Raw genomic sequence first — 19787 nt, forward strand, 5'->3', positions numbered from 1 at the left:
GTAGCCGAAAGGTAGGTAAGGTAGCTAGCTCTAGGTACGGTGTTTAGAGAGAAAGATCCGCCCTTTTAATTAGGCTTGCTGTTAGCCTGTAAGCAACATAACAAGTCCAGAGTGGGGAGGGGCGAGTAGGAAACCCAACGAAGGAAAGGGAGCCCGGCCCACCCACTCTGTCTGACTAGGTCAGCCAATTTTCCTTAATGCATCGCTTATTATTACCAATAATCTGTTAACTTCAGCGAAATGGTTCTAAAAGCCAATTATCTTTTGTGTTTATATTTTTCTTACATTTCCTTTAAACCTTTCCTACTTTTTACTCATTTTAATTCCCTTAAAATGGAAAAACAACTATAAAGAATGGATGAGATGAAACGTAAAGATAGATGATTTTAATTAATTTGAAGAAAATGTATAAAGAAATGAAATCTGGTGGAAAAATTTACGTGATTTCCTCTTTAGACAATTGTTAACAATTGTCTATTTCCTTAAACTGCCCATACCTTCATCCTTCTTGTGAGGAATGTGTACAGAGTCATAAAAGCACAAATTCTTTAGAAATCTCACCCTCATAAAATTAGAAAAATGCTATTATTTTGCAGACTATAGCTCATATTAAAATGAAAAGCGTCACGAGCTTTTCCCAGAAAACTCAGAAAATAAAACCCAGATGACTATTCGGAAAAGAAGAAAAAAATCACTGGACATTCTTCTTCAAACTTTGTTTATTATCAATACCTTAATTACTCGTAAAAAAAAGTAAATTCATAACTATATCTGAAAGATGGATATAGTTATTAAATAATAAATCTATGCAGTGCTACTTGCGATTTTCCACAAATATGGATTTTTAGGCTAAAGAAGATTAAAAGTGAGCCTTTAAACAACACTTTGGAACTTTGCCAACTACTTGGTACCGGATTTCCTGCCAGATCAAAAATCTTTCCTTCATAAGGAAATTTATAACTTCCAAGTATTCATAAAAGAATGTGCATTTTGCCAAAAAGAAATCCATTTATTTAAAAAAGTAAAGTAATGCCCAATTTTTTAAGGAGAAACTTTACGTCCAACTACCGATCCGATATCGTGGATGGTCGGTCAATTAACTAATATTACTTTGGTCAAAGATGTTTTTTTTATTCAATGAGACACAAGATGGAAACTTATCTCGGAGTTGTGAAACAAAAATTCAACATGAACGGAATTGAAAAGAATCTTCCTAAAATTAGATTGGATAGTTAACCAATAATAACGGTTTAAAAACTGTAGATATATTGGCAGAAAAAAAAGAATTAGCAGCATCTATGTTTTTCAGAACAAGATTCATTTGAAAACCACGGTAAAAACTATTTTCTTAACTTAGAAATACCTTCAACACCTAAAAATTGTAATTACAATAGCATTAAAGCGGGTAAAATAGGAAATGTTACAAAAATGATACACCTTCGGATATAGAAATTTAAACTAAACCTTCACCCTAACATTTTTTAAAAAAAATGAACTTCTCGTAACTGTTTGCAGAGAAATTCAGACATGGAAAATTGAATTCAAAATCAGATTGCACAGAACGATACAAAAAAAAAAAAAAAAAAATGAATAAACACACACGAGTGAATCGTTAAAATGGGCTATCTATATAATTGTTCACTGTAATGTGAAACCACGCTTAGAAAAATAATGGAATCACAATGTAAATAAAAAGATTAAAAAAGAAAACAAAAACAATCCGTAAAAGTTTCCCTACTAACTTTTAATTGGTTTGGAAAAGGGTTAAAACTAAAATAAACCGTAAATTTTTACAATCTATCTTTTCTAAAATGTCGAATGATTTGTTTAAATTCTTCCTCCAGCTTTATTCTTCGACAAGTGATCGATCTACACTGTTCTTGTGAAGTACAAGGCTTAAGCGTTTTAGTGTGTTAATGTCAAATCAAATTTTAAAAAAAATAAATACCTATTTTGACTTTTCTCTATCAAATCTTTCCGATGTATAAGTTGAACTAAGATCTGGAGTACTCTGCAGAATAATTGAGCATTCTAATCTGGATTACCGACGAATTGTCCTACTAAAAATCCTTTAGTCACGTACAAACTACTATCCTTCAACGAAGCTGTTCCTACCTAAATCTGATATTAATATTCATTTTACTCATCACCAGAGCTAAAATCAGTGACTGTGGATTGCAGAATTAACTTAAAACGTAACTGATCAAAAGTTTTCCTTAAATCAATTATAGATAAATAAGACATATATATACAATACTATCAATATATACTACCAAAATCTCCTAAGAGTGATTAATGATGCAGTTTAACTGCTTCTAAACTCACCATTGTTATCCTCAGTAAGATCAGAATCTGGACTAAGTGGTGGTGGATGGTCAAGATGTTCATATGAATCCCATCTAGTAACCGGATCTGGTGTTAGATCGACTGGTACTGCGGGCGTTGGTGCTGGTGGATTGATTCTGCCTCCATCTGCACGGCCAGCGAAATGTAATTCGACAGCACCATCCAATGGAAACCTAAGATCTGGAAATGGTTAATTAGTATAGTATTAAGTATCAATTAATGTACTGATTTCCCATTTTCATTAAAAGTTTTAGCTTTTCTAGTGATCATTAAATAAAAGAAAATGTTATTATGTTACTAAAAGCGCAGCAACTCTGCTGGTTAATAAGCGGGGACCAACTACATTGTTAGGCTGTACTTTTTATTTTTGCTTATCTACTTATCTGAAAAGAGAAAAACTTAATATTATTATTGACATTTACGGCTAATAATTTAAAGCAAATTTTCTTGACATTTAATTTGGAGTGATTAAGTACAGATCCTAATCTTATGGTGGTAGGTTCTGCTGTTACAAGTTTTCATTAGAATGACCCCGATAAGGATATTTCAGTATTTCATATTTATTTTCTACAAAATAGCACTAAAAGGTTTTCGTTATTTATATTTGTTTATTTGTACCTTTTACATACTATCCGGTTAAATGAAAGGCTTAAAATTTGAGTTTGAAACTAATTTCTGATCCTAACGTAACCGGTTTTACTTTTGTTTCAAATTCTTTAATGGAACTCGAGTTTGAGGGAGTGAGTGGCTGTGAGCGTATGATATTCATAAAAGTACAGTTTTATTTATGTGAAATAAACAAAAACTTCCGACTGAACTGGTCCATTCTGGGAGTAACTTTTCGTGATAAAACTGCGGGTAAAGCACCAATTTTAATAACGTAAATAATGCAATTCAATCATATCAGAAATAACGCAAATATAATACTTACAGTAGAAAAAAAAATTATACAAGATATACGTCTAAATGATACGCTAAATATAGTTCTGTATGTCAGTAATCATTTGTACTGAGTATATTACACAATACAAACTGACAAGGCGTATTTGGTGGTATTATAAATTTAAATTTGATAAATACTATAATAATATATAATCTAAGTTATATTAAAGATTTTACCACTGCTTAGGTTTTGAGTGACAGCTGGGAGTTACATTTAAATTATACAGTTTTTTTTTTAGTTTAAACAAAATTCACGGATATGTACCTTAAAGGTAAAACTTTATTTATAAATACATAAGAGTTCTTGTAAGTTCTGTAGTTATTCATATTGTAGTCAGACTGTTCTTGACACAAACCGTTTAACATTTAGCTGCAGGGATAGAATTTCCTTATAGGATTCTTTTTTTGGTTTTGTTTTGGTTAAGAAGAGTTTTCCAAATATTCTACAGCATTTCTTTAAAATTATATTTTATTTTAGCCTCTGGTAAAAAGTAAAGATATTTTTAGAAATAAAAATCTAAATAAACTCTAATTCTTAGCAAACAAGGGTTAGATAAGAGGTAACTCTATGCATGTAGTAACGAATCAATACAAATCCTTTTAAACTGACACGGAATTTTCTTAAAATATTCAAATAAAATTCAAAATAATTCTGATTAAAAAAAAATAATTTAAGCCAAACTGAGTTTCTTTTTTTTTTAAGGAATTTATTTAGTGAAAACTAAAGAACTTTACTGGATTGTTAGAAATTTAGAACTAAAGAAAAATGCTTTTCCCTCGGAAAATGTTTAGTTGATAAGTAAATGATCAATAAGTACATTAAAAGATGATTGGAACAGTAAGATGTAAAATCTTTAAAATACAGGAAAATCCTGAAACATTTTACGAATTTCCATAGTACGTAGTTTCCAACGATCTTGCTCAAAACGACCACTCTTATAAAGTAAACTTGATACAGAAAACGTTGACGATTGCTTAAACCAAATTAGAATTAAGCGCAAGCCCATGCATTTACTTCTTAATGCAACCCGATGTAAGTAAAATGATGGTGCTTAGGTTTTTTTTACTAAAAGTAGATATTTCACGTAAAAGCGGGTATAAAAAGAAAAGTTACAAAAACTACTACTACAAAAAAAAATTACCACAACAAGCTCCGTCAAGTTCCTGTCTGGTGAAACTGAGGGTATAATCGGTGACAGCGCAAGTATGAAATTGGCAGGCAAAAATTAACTCCCTTTGTAATGGTGGTTCTCCACTTGCCACGCTACTGCCCAATGGTGAGCTAGATCTTGTTCCGCCACTCTCTTCTGTACAGTAATGTCTGCAAGCAAAAAAAAAAAAAAGTTTGGTTACATTAAGTTGGAATATTATTAAAAATGAAATATATTTTGCTTGAAACATGTGTTTTAAGTAAAGATTGCCATTATTGTATTAAAGGGCGCTTTACATGTTGGTGGGTATTTCCTGGGAGGGAATAGTAGGCAAGAGCTTGAAAAAAAAGGGTTTTGAGTGGGATCTGGGCTTGAAGTGTAAAGTACAAGTTTTTGGGCACAAATGTGACGAAAGAGATATTATGTGTGAAATTAAATGTTGAAATACATAAAATGGAGAGTTTATTAATGCCGCGAATGATTGTGGAGTTAGTACTTAGTATATATATATGGTTGGGATTAGTGTGCTTTGCGATCCTATTTAATATTCATCTGCGAGTTCCTAGTGGACTCAGTAAGGGATGTGTAGCAAGTCTTTTGATGGCCATAGCAGTCTACAGAGAATCCTTACCCGTAAGGCAATTTAAGCCTCATATAATGGGACTTACTTTTCCAAAAATAAGCGTAAGATAAGGTGCACAAGGTGTGCTGGAGGAATAGAATTCCACTAAGATAACTAGGAGAAACAATTTTACATCACATACTGGTAGTATATGCTTATTTTTACGCCACTTATTTGCATTTTAAAAGTCAGAATTTGAAGGAATGTAAAGACCAGCCATGGACAGAACAGAATATTGTATCCGAAAACTATACAACCAATTAATCTATTTTATTTTGAACCCTAGATGTTGGATGTATAAGTCCGGGGGGAAGACCTGTCCGACGAATAATCTACAAGATATTAATTAACAAGCTGCATTCAATTAACTAACAGAAAATAAAATAATGCCATTAACTATGAGAGATTTGTTTTATAAATAAATATGTTCTTATTTTTTTTAATCACCGAGTTGACCTTAAATCAATAAAATAATCCAGTTTTGTTAGGAGAATTTAAAATTCAATAACAGAAAACTTAAGTATTTTATAGTTTTATGGAAAAAATTATCAATAAAAGTGAAGTGTTCAGTTTTCATGACTATCATTATATTAATATGTATAAGAAAATAATGTAATAAAAAATTATGAAAATTATTCAGATAGTATGTCATGTATAAAATAAAATTTTATTTTTGCTGTTTATTAGTTATAAAATAAAAAAATAAAACTCATGTATCTATACATGTAATTTAGCTAAATTATCTCCTTATTATCCAATTAAAGCATAAATTATTTTTTACATAAATTTGTAATATATATTTTTAATAATGTAGAAGTATTTGGAACCTATTTTTAATAATGGAATTTATTTTTATTTGTTACAAATTTAATTATTAATTAAATAAACTCGCATACTCACACACTACGCTTTTGCCATCATTCTATTTACTAATACTGATGCTTAATGGAGCCATTACAGACGATTTTTGGTCTCGATTGCTCAAAGATATGTTTTTCCAAAACTGTGCATTGCAGGGAAGGGGAAAAAAACCCGAGTCTCAGAATTTCTCTTAACAATAACAGTTTATATGATTGAATTTTCTTTAAATTGAGAATTTTTAATAATAAGATAACATGATTGGTGAAAATAAATCAAGGAAAAAGAATGATTAGCGTTCTGAATTCTTATATTTTAAGCAAGGCAATCAGTACTGATAAAAAAAAAAAAAATATATCTACCACTCTTTTATGCTGGACACGGCTCTACATGTATGCGAGGTCTGTACAAAGTTGGAAAAAGTCATTGCAACGGAGATGGACTTTTAGAAACGGAGCTGTGGAGATGTCTATGGTCGCAGAGGGTTACTAACGTGGAAATTCGGCGATGAACAAATAGGTGGCTTAAATGAATAATAGACTACATACCTGAAGAACGTGAGAAGCAGAAGAAGAGGAGGCATCCGAGAAAGGCATGGGTAGAGGAAGCAATGGCCGCGAGGGAATTAGAACGATAGGATAAGGTGGAAAGAAGGGATTTCGGGAATTGGCATATGAACAATGTTCATTTAAAGCAATAAATAAATGTTTTCATTCAAGATATTTGACGAAATATATATTGTTTCGTTTAAAAATAAATAGACTAAAATAAAAAGTTGTATACTTGAACCTTTAAAAATAAAAGAAGTTATCTTTTTTATTTATGTCTACACATTAAATTATATGGTATTAAAAAAATAAAATAAAATTAGCCTTGTAATTAACTAAAGAAGTATATAAAATTAAAATGCTGAAATTGGGTGGTGCACAGCAAAAAAAACTTGAACACAGCCTAAAACAAACCACAAATGCATTGTATTTCACATGTGTGTATCTTTTAATCAAGATCAATCAAGCGATCAAATCAAGTAATATGAAATAATAGATGGAGGAAAAAGTATTGCGAAAAAGAATGCGGTGTACTATAATGGTTCCCCAGGGTAACAAGAATTTTTAAAATAAAATAAATGCGAGTTTATTGCAACATTTTTGTTCTTCATCAAAAAGTTAAAAAAGTTGGAAAAAAAAGAAAAAAGAAGAGGAAATTTCTGCAATTATACGAAAGAGGAATAGGGTTTACGAGATACTTGTTAGATGTATCTTCGAACAAGATGTCTTTCCTTTTTAAGAAAAAATTATGTCAAATGTAATTAAATGAAAATTTATTAATGTTGGCACAAATAATTTTATTATATTTTTTATGCGAAAGAATGTGCCAAGAAAGAGGCAGAGGCAGAAAAGAAATTGAATAAAATTATTTGTGCTTATCAACTTGATATAATTGGACTAGAGTTTAAAAAGTAAAAAAAAAATGCACCACAAAGAATTTCCTACTCGAGGAATCTCGACCATCGGGTTGAACGTGGGCTCTTTTTTAAAAGATCGGCAAGGTGTTGCGTAGGAAGTTAGCTGCAAGCGAGCCAGCCTACATCTTATAATAAAGAACCGTTATAGAGGAGAGGTGAAAATATAACTTATCTTATAATAAGTGATCTTAAACACTGCTCATTTCTCTTCTTTTTTTAAAAAATGCATATTATCTTGAATTTTTTGTATTTGTTTTAAGTATAATTAATATGTTTTACAGACTAAACTGTTTTCTATTTAACCAGTAGCTTTCTATTACCATTATTTTGTTAATATTGGTCATTTTTTTTTTTTTTTAAATCTTTCTTGGACGAATGTAGAAATTTGTGAAAGCCATTTTGTTAATCGAGTTCACATTTTAACTAGTATGCCTACACAGATCAGTTTTGCGTGTGGGAGAGAAACTGGAATTAAAGTCCTTGTGAGGTTTTAAAAATTGAATTCTTCCTTTTTTTTTTCTGTTCTAATTATGAAAAAAATTATTATTATTTATAAAACAACAGCTCGAACAACTCCCAATTAAAGGTGGGATAGATCAGAGGGAATAGACCCCCGATAAAGAGATTTTTCCAAACAGAAACAAGAACTCGAGAACCAAAAACAATTCTCTTCATCAATCTTTTAAGATGAAGATGCAAGGTTGTGGCAACCACAGATTTAACTCTAAATCCAACCCATACTTTTCATAATCCACAGTTCTCATTTTATGACAGCTACTCTCTTAAGTAACGGTCGAATCTCTTCAATCCCTATTTTCAGAGAGCCGAAGCTATCTTCGGGGGGGGGGTGAACGTCGAAAAGAAAAGAACACCCACACTCGACTTAAAAGACAGGAAATCGTTAACAGACAACTAAAATGACTTTAAGATAATAGATCTAGATTGTCATTACGAAAACGCTTACTTTATGCGTACCAATAGTACCAATCTTAACTATATATATCCAGACGCTACAATCAGTAGGGTACTTTGCACAATACTAAATACTATATACTATGCATTTAATCCAACCATCCACAATGACTCTAATTTTCTTTTCCTACTTTTAGTAAACAAACTGAGGTACGAGGTGTGTTCAAAAAGTAACGGGAATTTTTAAATTTCGCGGGTTTGGAGAGTCTGATTGTAAAATTTTTTTTTATTATGTTGGTACACATGCCCCTGAAGTACAATAAAATTTTCAGTAATATTCATTGTTTACTTCTTAAGTGGCAGCCGTTAAGGTTAGACGTGTTTTTCGAGCTTGGCGATTTTTGTTTGTTAAAAAAAATGGATCAAAGAATTTGTATTAAATTTTGCGTAAAAAATGAAATAAAGTGTGTGAAATGTTAATAAAGGCATATGGTGAGTCTGCTATGAGTAAAACAAGGATTTACGAGTGGTATAAGCGTTTCCAAGATGGCCGCGAAAACGTTGAAGATGACATCAACAACCGATGAAAACGTGAAAAAAGTGAAAGAAATGGTTATGAACGATCGCCGAATCACAATCAGAGAAGTCGCTGATGATGTTGCCATATCAATTGGCTCATGCCATGAAATTTTTTCGGATGTTTTGGGTATGAAACGTGTGGCAGCAAAATTTGTTCCAAAATTGTTGAATTTCGAACAAAAACAGCGGAGAATGGAAGTTGCTCAAGAGTCACTCAATGAAGTCGACAACGATACGGATCTACTGAAACGTGTTATAACAGGTGACGAAACATGGGTTTACGGATATGATGTCGAAACTAAGGCTCAATCGTCCCAGTGGAGGCATTCTGGATCGCCAAGACCGAAAAAGGCTCGACAAGTGCGGTCGAATGTGAAGGTTATGCTCACTGTGTTCTTCGATTTTAATGGCATAGTGCATCATGAATTCTTGCCACAAGGTCAAACAATCAATAAGGAGTACTACCTACAAGTTCAACGCCGTTTGCGTGAAGCAATCCGAAAAAAACGCCCGGATTTGTGGCAAAACAATTCATGGATTTTGCACCACGATAATGCACCTGCTCACACTTCATTGCTTGTTCGTGAATTTTTAGCCAAAAACAAAACTTTAACGATGCCCCAGCCTCCATATTCGCCAGACATGGCTCCATGTGACTTTTTTCTATTTCCAAACATAAAGAGAACATTAAAAGGCCGTCGTTTTACAAGCATAGATGACATTAAAAACGAATCGCTGAAAGAGCTGAAAGCTATCACAAAGATCGAGTTTCAGAAGTGTTTCGAGGATTGGAAAAAGCGCTGGCACAAGTGTATTGTATGCGAAGGGGACTACTTTGAAGGCGACAATATTAATGTAGATGAATAAATAAATATTTTTTTCAAAAAACGAAAATTCCCGTTACTTTTTGAACACACCTCGTATCGTAGATTTCAGTACCTTATACTCTCATTCAAATCCTCAAGCTCATCGCTTTCTCATTCCTAACTCCCCCTGACAACCTTAAACGACAACTTAGCCTCGGAACAACCTCTTTGGGGTGCACTGCAACCCTAATACCCACTGATCTTAGACTCCCCTTACACTGCAGATGAGGTGAAACATCCTACAGCACCCAGATCAACAACAACCGACGTCAACAACCATAAAAACCCTCACTTTCCCAAATACATGTACAAAAAATCGCTTTTAGGGGCAGATTTACAAGATGATTCCGTAATAAACTTATGAGGAGTAAATAAACTAGGAAAAAGTAAATTGTTATAAAAAAAAAAAATAGAAGTGCAAAAAAAAAATAAAGATTAATTTTACAACTAATTAAGATAAAAATTGTGAAGAAAATTCTCCTCAAGATAAGTAATTCCAGCAAAACATAAACCCAGTAAATTTACGTAAACAATGACAAACAGACATAAGGACAGGCGCTGAAGGCAGTTCGTATATAATCTAAACTGTAGACAGTTTAAATGTAACAAAGTACCAACATCAGTGTCAAGAAATGTTCTAGTAAAATTTCCTAACAACTTTGTGTGTGTGTGTGTGTGTGTGTGTGTTGTTTGTATGAGAGAAGAAGAGTCACACAGAGACATACACTCTAGCTTACAAACTGGGGGCATAAAGTGAACGAAGTAGCGCCCGGCTTACCACACGCTATACTTCTCTGCGCTGCTGTTTTAGTAGAAGGCTTTAGAATTAAGTTAGAAAACAAAGTAAGCACACTTAATACTTTGAAATAAAAGTACTTAACTTACTCTCAAGTTCTTCACTTTACTTATTTTTTTGTTTATTTTCATTTAATGTCGCCAAAAAATTGTATCGGTTTTATACTAATAATAGTTTCAAAATAAGATAAAAATTTGGAACATCAAAGGTCTGTGGGTGCTAACTTGAATTTCACTTTTTACTCTCTCTTAACTCCACCCTAACGAGAGGAAACTTCGCGAAGTCAAATTTTCAAAATTGAGAACCGGAAATACTATTTATTTATTAATACTATACTAATTATTAATACTATACTATTTAGGGTTATTTCATTATTAATACTTCAGCGAATTTTTTAGCTATGGGTTCATTACAGTTTTCTGAAATTCTATTAGTCACCATACTTAAAACCTGTTTTTAATTGACTGGTCGTTAAAAATATTAGTAAATATTAAAAATAATTATATTTTTAATCAGTTATATTTGTAATCAGGCTAAATATTTACTATAAAAATATGTTCTGCTTTTTATCTTTATCAAGAGTGTACATTGGTACTCCAATGGACTTGCGAAATTGGTAGGAGCCATTTATGACAAAAAAAACATCAGAAAATGTTTCGCATTTTGGCTGCAGATAATCACAATCGTGAAAAATATTACCAATACGACTAACTTATTAGAAAATTGAGTACCAGCGATTTATTATTATTACATAAAAATTCGCAAAAAAAATCGTTTAAAATCGATAACTGAACAATAAGACTACAAATATAATGGCATTAATGTCTAGATATATTAAAAAGAGAACAGCATAGCACTTTCCGATTTTATCTCGAAAAACTTAAGAACCATTATTTTTCAAACTGTACACAATGGCCAATTGTTTCGACTTTAAAATCGATGCGAAAGAGAACTTTCATCTCTCCCTAGAAAAAAAAGTTTAATTTTTGTTTCTCCTTTTCTTTAAAAGCTAATTCTATAAATAAATAAGGTCGTTTCAAAGTAAACCAAATCTTTAAATATAACTCGCTAACGCTTCCTCTGCTAAACTTTGAACTACTTTCACAATTATTTTTGTTTAAGGTCTAAATTAAACACAATTCTATTATATTTTTTTACCCTCAGATGGAAAAAATCGATAAAAAAAGAAAAGAAATATTACAAAATAAGACTGTTAAAGGCACGCCATAACAATACAATAAAAATTGTTCCTTGATTATTAAAAAGCAATTACTATAGACACGCAAAATGTAATGATGTCCAAATTTTCTTTCAGCTGTTTTGTTATATTTTCTAAGGAAAATATCTATTACAAATCTCTCTAAGGAAAACAGAAGAAAGCTTTTATCCACATGAATGAAATCTAAATGAAATTCTAACTTGGAAATAAAGATTAAGTGTTCCTGTATCTACTCATTTTATTCCTTTAAAAAACCACCAGATTTTACATCACAATAATTCGAAGTCTTTGAAACTACAAATGGACTTGGGTTTTGAATACATAAAAGTTGAGTGTTAAATACAACATCGATGATATAATTATGGCACAGTAAATGATTCACTAATGCCGAATAAAAGTTTGCTCAGTTCAATAATAACCACAAAATCATACATCCCTCCAGTTGAAACTTTTTGTTTAAGTCTCTCATTAAAGCTTTATCTCCGACAAGCGGAAAAATTGCCTGCAGATATCACTAAATAATATGAAGTGATTTCCTTAACTTACCACCAAGACTATATCTGTAAGAAGTTAGAAGCTTTTTTAATCAAATACGAAATCGTATTTCCACCTCAACTTTAACAGAAGATAAGAGCCGTAATAAGGATACCCTTACTTTAAAAAGCGAAAGATTGACAATGTTCACAAGAATGTGCTAAAATTGTCACAGTATGAAAGAACAATAAAAAGAAGGATCGGGTCAGTCTGAAAAAGTCAACACAAGAATGTGGCATATCAAAGTATTTTAATCGAAAATTAAACAACTAAAATACAACTTTTCAAAACGGTTGATAACAGCAGCATGTCGTCAATATAGTTGGTCAAAAATTTACCTTCAGGATTCAGCCCTGAACAAACTTTTTAACAGTTACTGGATGCCAGATTTTGAAACTTAAGAATAACTTAGATAAACAGCAGAAGAAGAGATGGGGTTCGACGCTTCGTACAACAGAGCACTAGATGCTTGATAACATCAGCAGCACAGTCAATACAGTTGCTGGAGAATAGCACTATCAAGAATCAGCTCGGATCTAATGTTAGTTAATGGATGCAAGGTTTTGAAATTCAAGAATAACTGAGATAACCAGCAAAAGAAAAGGGGTTCCATGCTTTGTATCCCTCGAATACTAAAAAGTACTAAAGGCAAAACTATTGTAGAGAGAAAAACACAAAACAAAATATTGCTGTACTTAAGGTTTTTTTGTTTTGTTTGCCTAATTGGCCTTTTTGGGCCATATGGCATGGGACAACAATTACTTCTTCCCCTTACAATCCCTGTACTGACTGTGACCGTGAGAGATGGAAACAGCTGTTAAAAACCTAAACTCAAATATGATTTGCCAAAGAATATACAATAATGATTTCAATAAATTCCACAAGACAGATTAAGAAGTGCAATCAATACCTTAGGAACACTTTTAAAAAAGGAGGTAGAATAAAATATGATCCCGACAAGAACGATATTGTTTGTGCTCAAGGATAAACTGTTATACATAATAATAATAGATCCGTATTATCTCAGATCTCAATTGAATTTTAATTAATGATTCTAAAATCACATGTTAATTAATTTAGAAATGATTAATGATAATATGAACAGATAAGAAAAAAAAAAAAAAAAAAAAAAAAACAGCGACACACGGATGTGGGTTCTATGGATTGATCTCCCACTTACCAATCCATGCTCATATCCTCTACTTCCGCCTCAAATATAGAAATAGATAAAAACATCATTATTCTTTTACCAAGGACTGACAGCAACCAGCTCCTTAGTTCAGACACAATCTCGCATAATGATCTAGGGCTCTAATTTAAAGGAAATTGCAAAAGCCCTAAACTCATTTCTAGGAGGGAATGATTTGGCAACTTTTTATAACACTTGACAAAAAAAAAAGTGTTAAAGAGCAACTTACTACAAATGGAAATGGAGATCTAAGGTGGGGGCTCTGAATCTTAAAGAATCAATTGGGTGAACGTTTTATTATGTTTACCGGGAGGAAATTTCCGTTCGAACAAAAAACCTAAAAAGGTGTAAGACCTTGAGAGAAAAACGAGAAATAAAAACTTTTTCGTTGAATTAATTTTAATTTAAAATCCTTAAACGAAAAAAAGCTCACCTGTGATAGCACTTAATTAGTATATCGCCTCTTAGCTGTAGCCCTCTTCTTTCATGAGGTGTTTGAACATTTACGGTGAACTGTTTGGTCTCTCTGGATATGGTGTGTATTCCCGATGTATAGACAGGCACTAAACCTTCGTATACTTTAATAAAAGCTCTACATCCACAGGTTCCACTTTCAAAAGAAGGTGCTCCCAATACGGTCACGTGTGTCAGGTACAATGGTGCAGAATTTATTCGTATTGAACCGCTTAAAAGGCCGGCAAAGTAGTTCACATATCTGGAAAAAAAGAAGAGAATAATTACAACACAAAAAACAAACATTAATAACTTTTGAAAAACCCCAGAGTCAGAGAACTGTAAAAATACGACAGTCTTCAGAATTGCTTCCCAAATTCCGTAATCTAAATTAGTTCATAATAACGAGAAATTTACCCAAGTTACACAAGTAAATTCACTGAATAACCAGATCTCCACACTTGAATAATCCATTTCTTCAAATCAACTCAACTGCGTATAAGAATTTAAGTTTTGCTAGGTGTAGCCAATGGAAAATAGTTCTTGTAAAATATTAAAATTTTCTTGACTGGGAATGAGGGCCTTCCTTAAATGGCCCTATCAAGACAAAAGACACAAGGTGCAGAGATGTACTAATGACTGGAGGTTACATCCCAGGTTACAATCAGGTGATACTGCCACAGCACCCTATTGTCACAGCCACTTTTAAATTTAATTTTAGTTTAAACAGCATACTCGTACATGTTCAATAACTATTTTTTGTAATAATTAAAATTAAGTAAAAAAATAAATTAAAAAAAAATTAGAGAAGAGGGGCCTCCGAGTGTTTGCCTCCACCATTGGAAAACTCTCGGGAGGGGGGTTTAAGAGTAGAACTCTCACAAAAAATATTTCTGGTAGTTTAGACGTTAAATCCTACTTGAAAACCCTGAAAAAATAGCCGAATATTTGACAAATCTAAAAATTGGAAGTAACTTTAGATTAAATTAGATTCCATGAGGGATCGGATCTGTTGACGCACTCTAGAGCTGGATCACTCCGCTAATTCTATTTGATTAGACTCAGAATCTGGAGGGGGCACCAAAATAACGCTGGAGACGCGAGTTTTTCTTCTCCAAAGTGTTGAACTCTTAGCAATATACACTGATTCCTCTTATTTCTGCCAAACTTAAGAACAGCCTGTCCACAGACAGGCCCATTACATTTAATGGTATTACTCAATCAATGACCCCTCCAAAAGAACGAAGTTGCGAATGGTCGCCACCCTTTTTTGGCAAAATATCGTAAATAAATTTATGCAAAAGGCTGAACTTCTTTTACATCCCTTTCGCCCCCCTCCCCTGGTAATGCTAAAGCTATTGTATATCTTCACGCTTTGTTAGCTATACCGTGAATGGCACAGGTTCTTTGAGGATACCATGAAAATCTTCCAGGACCATCATGCATGCGCCCATTTTCTGTTTTCAAGCTCGAGAGCCTCAAACAGCCATACGCTTAAAGTACTTGTTTAATTTAATTAATAACTTTTATTAGATAACGTTTATTGCACAGATTAAAGAGAACTTATCATGTTATATCAATTATATTATAAAGGAAACGATTAAATTATGTTAGTTGAAAATATTATACAAAAAAGAAAAATAAAAGTCAACATGGGAGCTATACAAATTTCTATTTTTCACCTTGTTTCCCTCCCCCCAAAGTTTAACGGAAGTACATAGAGATGAGAAAAAATGAAAAGTAGAAATAAAATGCAAGTATTTCAGATAACAATACAAGCTATCGCGGCAAATCTTTCTATCTAGTTCTCTCTAATACTCTGAAACACATTCCCGATGAGTTATTGTTGGAAAGGAATTTAATTAAAGCTAAGATCCAACAGTTGGATAAATTTATGGATTTACTTATGGTATTTAAATTGTTAGTGAAATTAAATTTTAAAAGCTGACTGTAAGAAGCACATGGTACAGATTTTTGAATCATTAAATATGATCAAATAAATTTTATAAGCACAGATAATTAATCGTAATTAAGGAAAAAAAAACATTTTGTCTAGAAGTACGATCTACCTTTTTAATAATTAATTAAAAACATCAAGTGCAACAAAAACTATTAAAAAATAAATAAATAAGCCAATGGGGTTTAATTTTCGAAAACATCTCAAGTTTGAACTGAAACGATGGGTGACCTCCGCAGTTATTTGACAAAAAGAAACTTGGGTCCTGAAGAAGATAAGAACCGCCGTATAGTAGACTGACTTGAGGCAATCTCCCAGTCAATTAGAAGTATAAGAAAATTAGGAGGAAGTCGTTTAGGAAAAGTTTTTACATTAACTTTTTAGGCTTTGATCTTTTTTTTTTTATTATTACTGCCTTGCTTCTGATTTATTTTGGTTTCATAAGCAAAAACAACGGTGCTTACTTTAAATTTATTTGGGCCAAAAAGTTCCTCCACTAACACAGCTACATAATTTGAAAAATAATTTAAATAAAAATGAAAGTTTTACAAATTGCTGCAAAGGGTGAAAACAGCCAAATCCTTAGCGCCTAGGATCTATGTGATCTTTTAGGGACCCTCCAGCAGCAATCATATTGCTTTCCCCCCAACAACCACCAGCAGAATATACGAGGGTCGTTTGAAAAGTCCGTGCAAAGTCAGAGAGATAGCACCACTGGCGCGTATCGAGGTCATATTTAGTTAGTAGCATCTCTTGGAAGAACACACACCAAGTTTCAGCCAGATCGGTCTATTTCTTTGTGTTTGGCATTCGTTTGAATCGAGGAAGTCGAGTGATTTTCAAAAAATGGAAGAAAAAGAATTTCGTGTGTTGATTAAACACTACTTTATGAAAGGCAAAACGCTTCAGGAGACTAAAGAGAAGCTTGATAAAGATTATGGTGACTCTGCACCTTCGATTAGAACCGCTTTTAAGTGGTTTCAAAATTTTCGGAGTGGCCATACGGGCACAAGTGACGCTGAACGTTCTGGACGCCCTGTTGAGGTTACTACTCCAGAAATCATTGATAAAATCCATGATATGGTGATGGATGACAGAAGAGTGAAGGTGCGTGAGATTGCTAGTGCTGTGGGCATCTCGAATGAACGGGTACATAATATTTTGCATCAACATTTGGACATGACAAAGCTATCCGCAAGATGGGTGCCGCGATTGCTCACGCTTGACCAAAAACGAAATCGTGTGAAGTGTTGCAAGGACGGTTTGCAGCTGTTCCAAAAGAATCCGCAGGACTTTAAGCGTCGTTTCGTCACTGTGGATGAAACATGGATACATCACTACACTCCTGAGACTAGAGAACAATCTAAACAATGGGTTACCAAGGGGGAATCTGCGCCAAAAAAGGTGAAGACCGTTCCTTCGGCCGGAAAGATTATGGCGACTGTCTTTTGGGATTCGCAAGGAATAATCCTCATCGACTATCTGGAAAAGGGTAAAACTATTACAGGTGCATATTATTCATCGTTATTAGACCGTTTGAAAACCGAGCTGCAAGAAAAACGCCCACGATTGGCCCACAAAAAAGTCCTTTTCCATCACGACAACGCACCAGCTCACACCTCAGCAGTTGTGGTCGCAAAATTAATGGAAATAGGGTTCCAACTCGTTTCACATCCCTCCTATTCTCCAGACTTGGCTCCCTCGGACTACTATTTGTTCCCCAATATGAAGAAATGGCTGGCAGGAAAAAGATTTTATTCAAACGAGGTGGTGATTGCAGAAACGAATGGCTATTTTTCAGACTTGGACAAATCCTATTATTCGGAAGGGATCAACAAACTAGAGCAGCGTTGGACGAAGTGTATAAGCCTAAAAGGAGACTATGTTGAAAAATAAAAAAGGTTTACCCCAAAAAATTAAGTAGTTTTTATTTTTGCATGGACTTTTCAAACGACCCTCGTATATATATAAAATGAACTCACTTGAAACATGAAAACTTAATTCTTTACATAGTCCACATACTGACAAAATAAATGTTTACAATGTGAGAAAATATTCGACAACTTTTGCACGATATTATTCTTTTATTCCACACAACCCCACTTACAATAACAGAAGGGGCCACTTCTGCTATAAAAATATGATCCTCAAGTGGGGGTACTGTCCTAGTTTTTTCGGAAGAAGTAGATGCTCAACTCCTTAGGGAAAGAATGGGTTACCACTGAATATACTATACCATAAGTGTCCTTTTTTTTAACCTTTTTTTTTTTTATCGCATAATCCTTTAATAATTCAATTGTTCAAGTAGACCTGAATATATTTCTTATTTTTTAGAATATAAATAAGACCTTTACAATATTTTAAGGCACTCTGCATATTTTCCTATCAAAGGTTTATCCAGTTAATTATTAAACTTGAAGTACAAGTGAAAGAGGGAAACTTTGCGACATTGTCAGATTCACGAAAATGATTTACAAGAAATAAATTATTATTCTCATATCCCTTAAAAAGTATCCTGGCAAGTGTTTTAGAACGAAATGATGGATGAGTTTTTGATGGTGCACATAGATGGCGTTGGCGTCAATGGATTTTTAACAATACCTAATATTTAACTTTTTTCTATTGGATAGTTTACTTTAACGAAGGTGAAGTTTTATAAAGAAATTCGGCCTTTATTTTAAGAAAATAAACGTTATCCAATTCTCTTGCTATCATCTACGTGAAATACAACCCAAAACTGCAACAGATGAATACACATAGAGAAAAGAAGCACAATACAGTATTGAACGAACGGCAATTAAAAGTTTATGAGATGGCTGACATTAAAGAATATAAGAAGAAAGAGAGTATGTAGATAGATTAAACATGAGAAACGACTATGAATGCTAAGGGTGCTGTACTAGTTAAATTTTCTTTTTAACAAGTTCGCGGACGGCCTGAATTTAGCTAGGGTACTGATATGAGCACCCTCCGTAAATGCAATTTCCAGGTTTGTTAGATGAAATTGGACAAGAGGTTTTTGATACATCTTACTAAATAGCACCAAAAATATATAAATAAAGAAAAAAAATAATAACTGCATTAGCAGTACTGTTTCATGTTGCTCAATTTTGCAATCGAAAGAGTCAGCTACTGCAATTGCAACTAGATTCATACAATAATCACTGCATATGCAGTGGTGACCCACTAGAACAAAGCGAAAGTACTGCATATGCAGTAGCCGTCTGTGAACGTGTTAAAGTGGTTTCCAGAATGGTAACTTTTTAGTATGTTAGTTAGTGTCTTGAGTTATATGTTTAGAGTGTCTGAACGTGTAAACTTGATTGTTCTAGCGAATCTGTGCATTATACTGTACTCAGGAACCCACAGGATTGTAAAGTCCCTCGTAGCTGCATATGAAATCTACCCTCTGTAGGATCAAAAACAGTTTTACTTAGTCAAACTATAAATAGAATATCAGCACGATTGCCGTACTTTCTTTAAGAAGAGAAAAGGCGGTTTTTGAGATAAAGCTTTCTGCAAGTAAGTTTTCTGCAAACTTGATTGTACGTAGGTACTAGACAACCTGTTAAAACAATTTTAAATCTTACGGTGAAATTTTTCCAGAAATACGATTATATCAAAGGAAGTACTTTTAATAAAAGCTGTGAATATAGGCTACTCGCATCTTTCAATATAATTTTAGTACATTAAGGTTCATAAAAAATCGCTATAAATTTTAGAAACTAAATAGGTAATAAAAATCCTAACTTTTAAACAAAACTGTCAGCTACCAGAAGGAGAAACATGTCGCATGAGTGAGAAATTCCTAAATTATTCCATTCATGTCATACTGAATACTGTCTTAACTCCCTTGCATAAGCCTAGAGTGGTCGATCGTAAATTCAACAGCGAGACT

At 33.0% G+C, this 19787-nt stretch overlaps 1 protein-coding gene across 16 annotated transcripts in view; it reads right to left on the bottom strand.

The window, feature by feature from the left end:
- The window catches only part of by (focal adhesion protein tensin), a 572440-nt gene that overhangs the window by 83564 nt on the left and 469089 nt on the right, over positions 1 to 19787 (bottom strand). For all 16 annotated transcript variants that reach the window (XM_074132644.1, XM_074132635.1, XM_074132643.1 and 13 more), the window contains 3 exons: positions 13913 to 14194; positions 4431 to 4609; positions 2326 to 2526 (listed from right to left, as the gene is read on the bottom strand). In XM_074132644.1, coding sequence (XP_073988745.1) covers positions 2326 to 2526; positions 4431 to 4609; positions 13913 to 14194 — 662 coding nt within the window. The remainder of the gene's footprint in view (positions 1 to 2325; positions 2527 to 4430; positions 4610 to 13912; positions 14195 to 19787) is intronic.

This window comes from Rhodnius prolixus, unplaced genomic scaffold (assembly GCF_049639745.1).
Source record: "Rhodnius prolixus isolate KJV_2025 unplaced genomic scaffold, Rpr scaffold_4, whole genome shotgun sequence".
NCBI lineage: Eukaryota > Metazoa > Arthropoda > Insecta > Hemiptera > Reduviidae > Rhodnius > Rhodnius prolixus.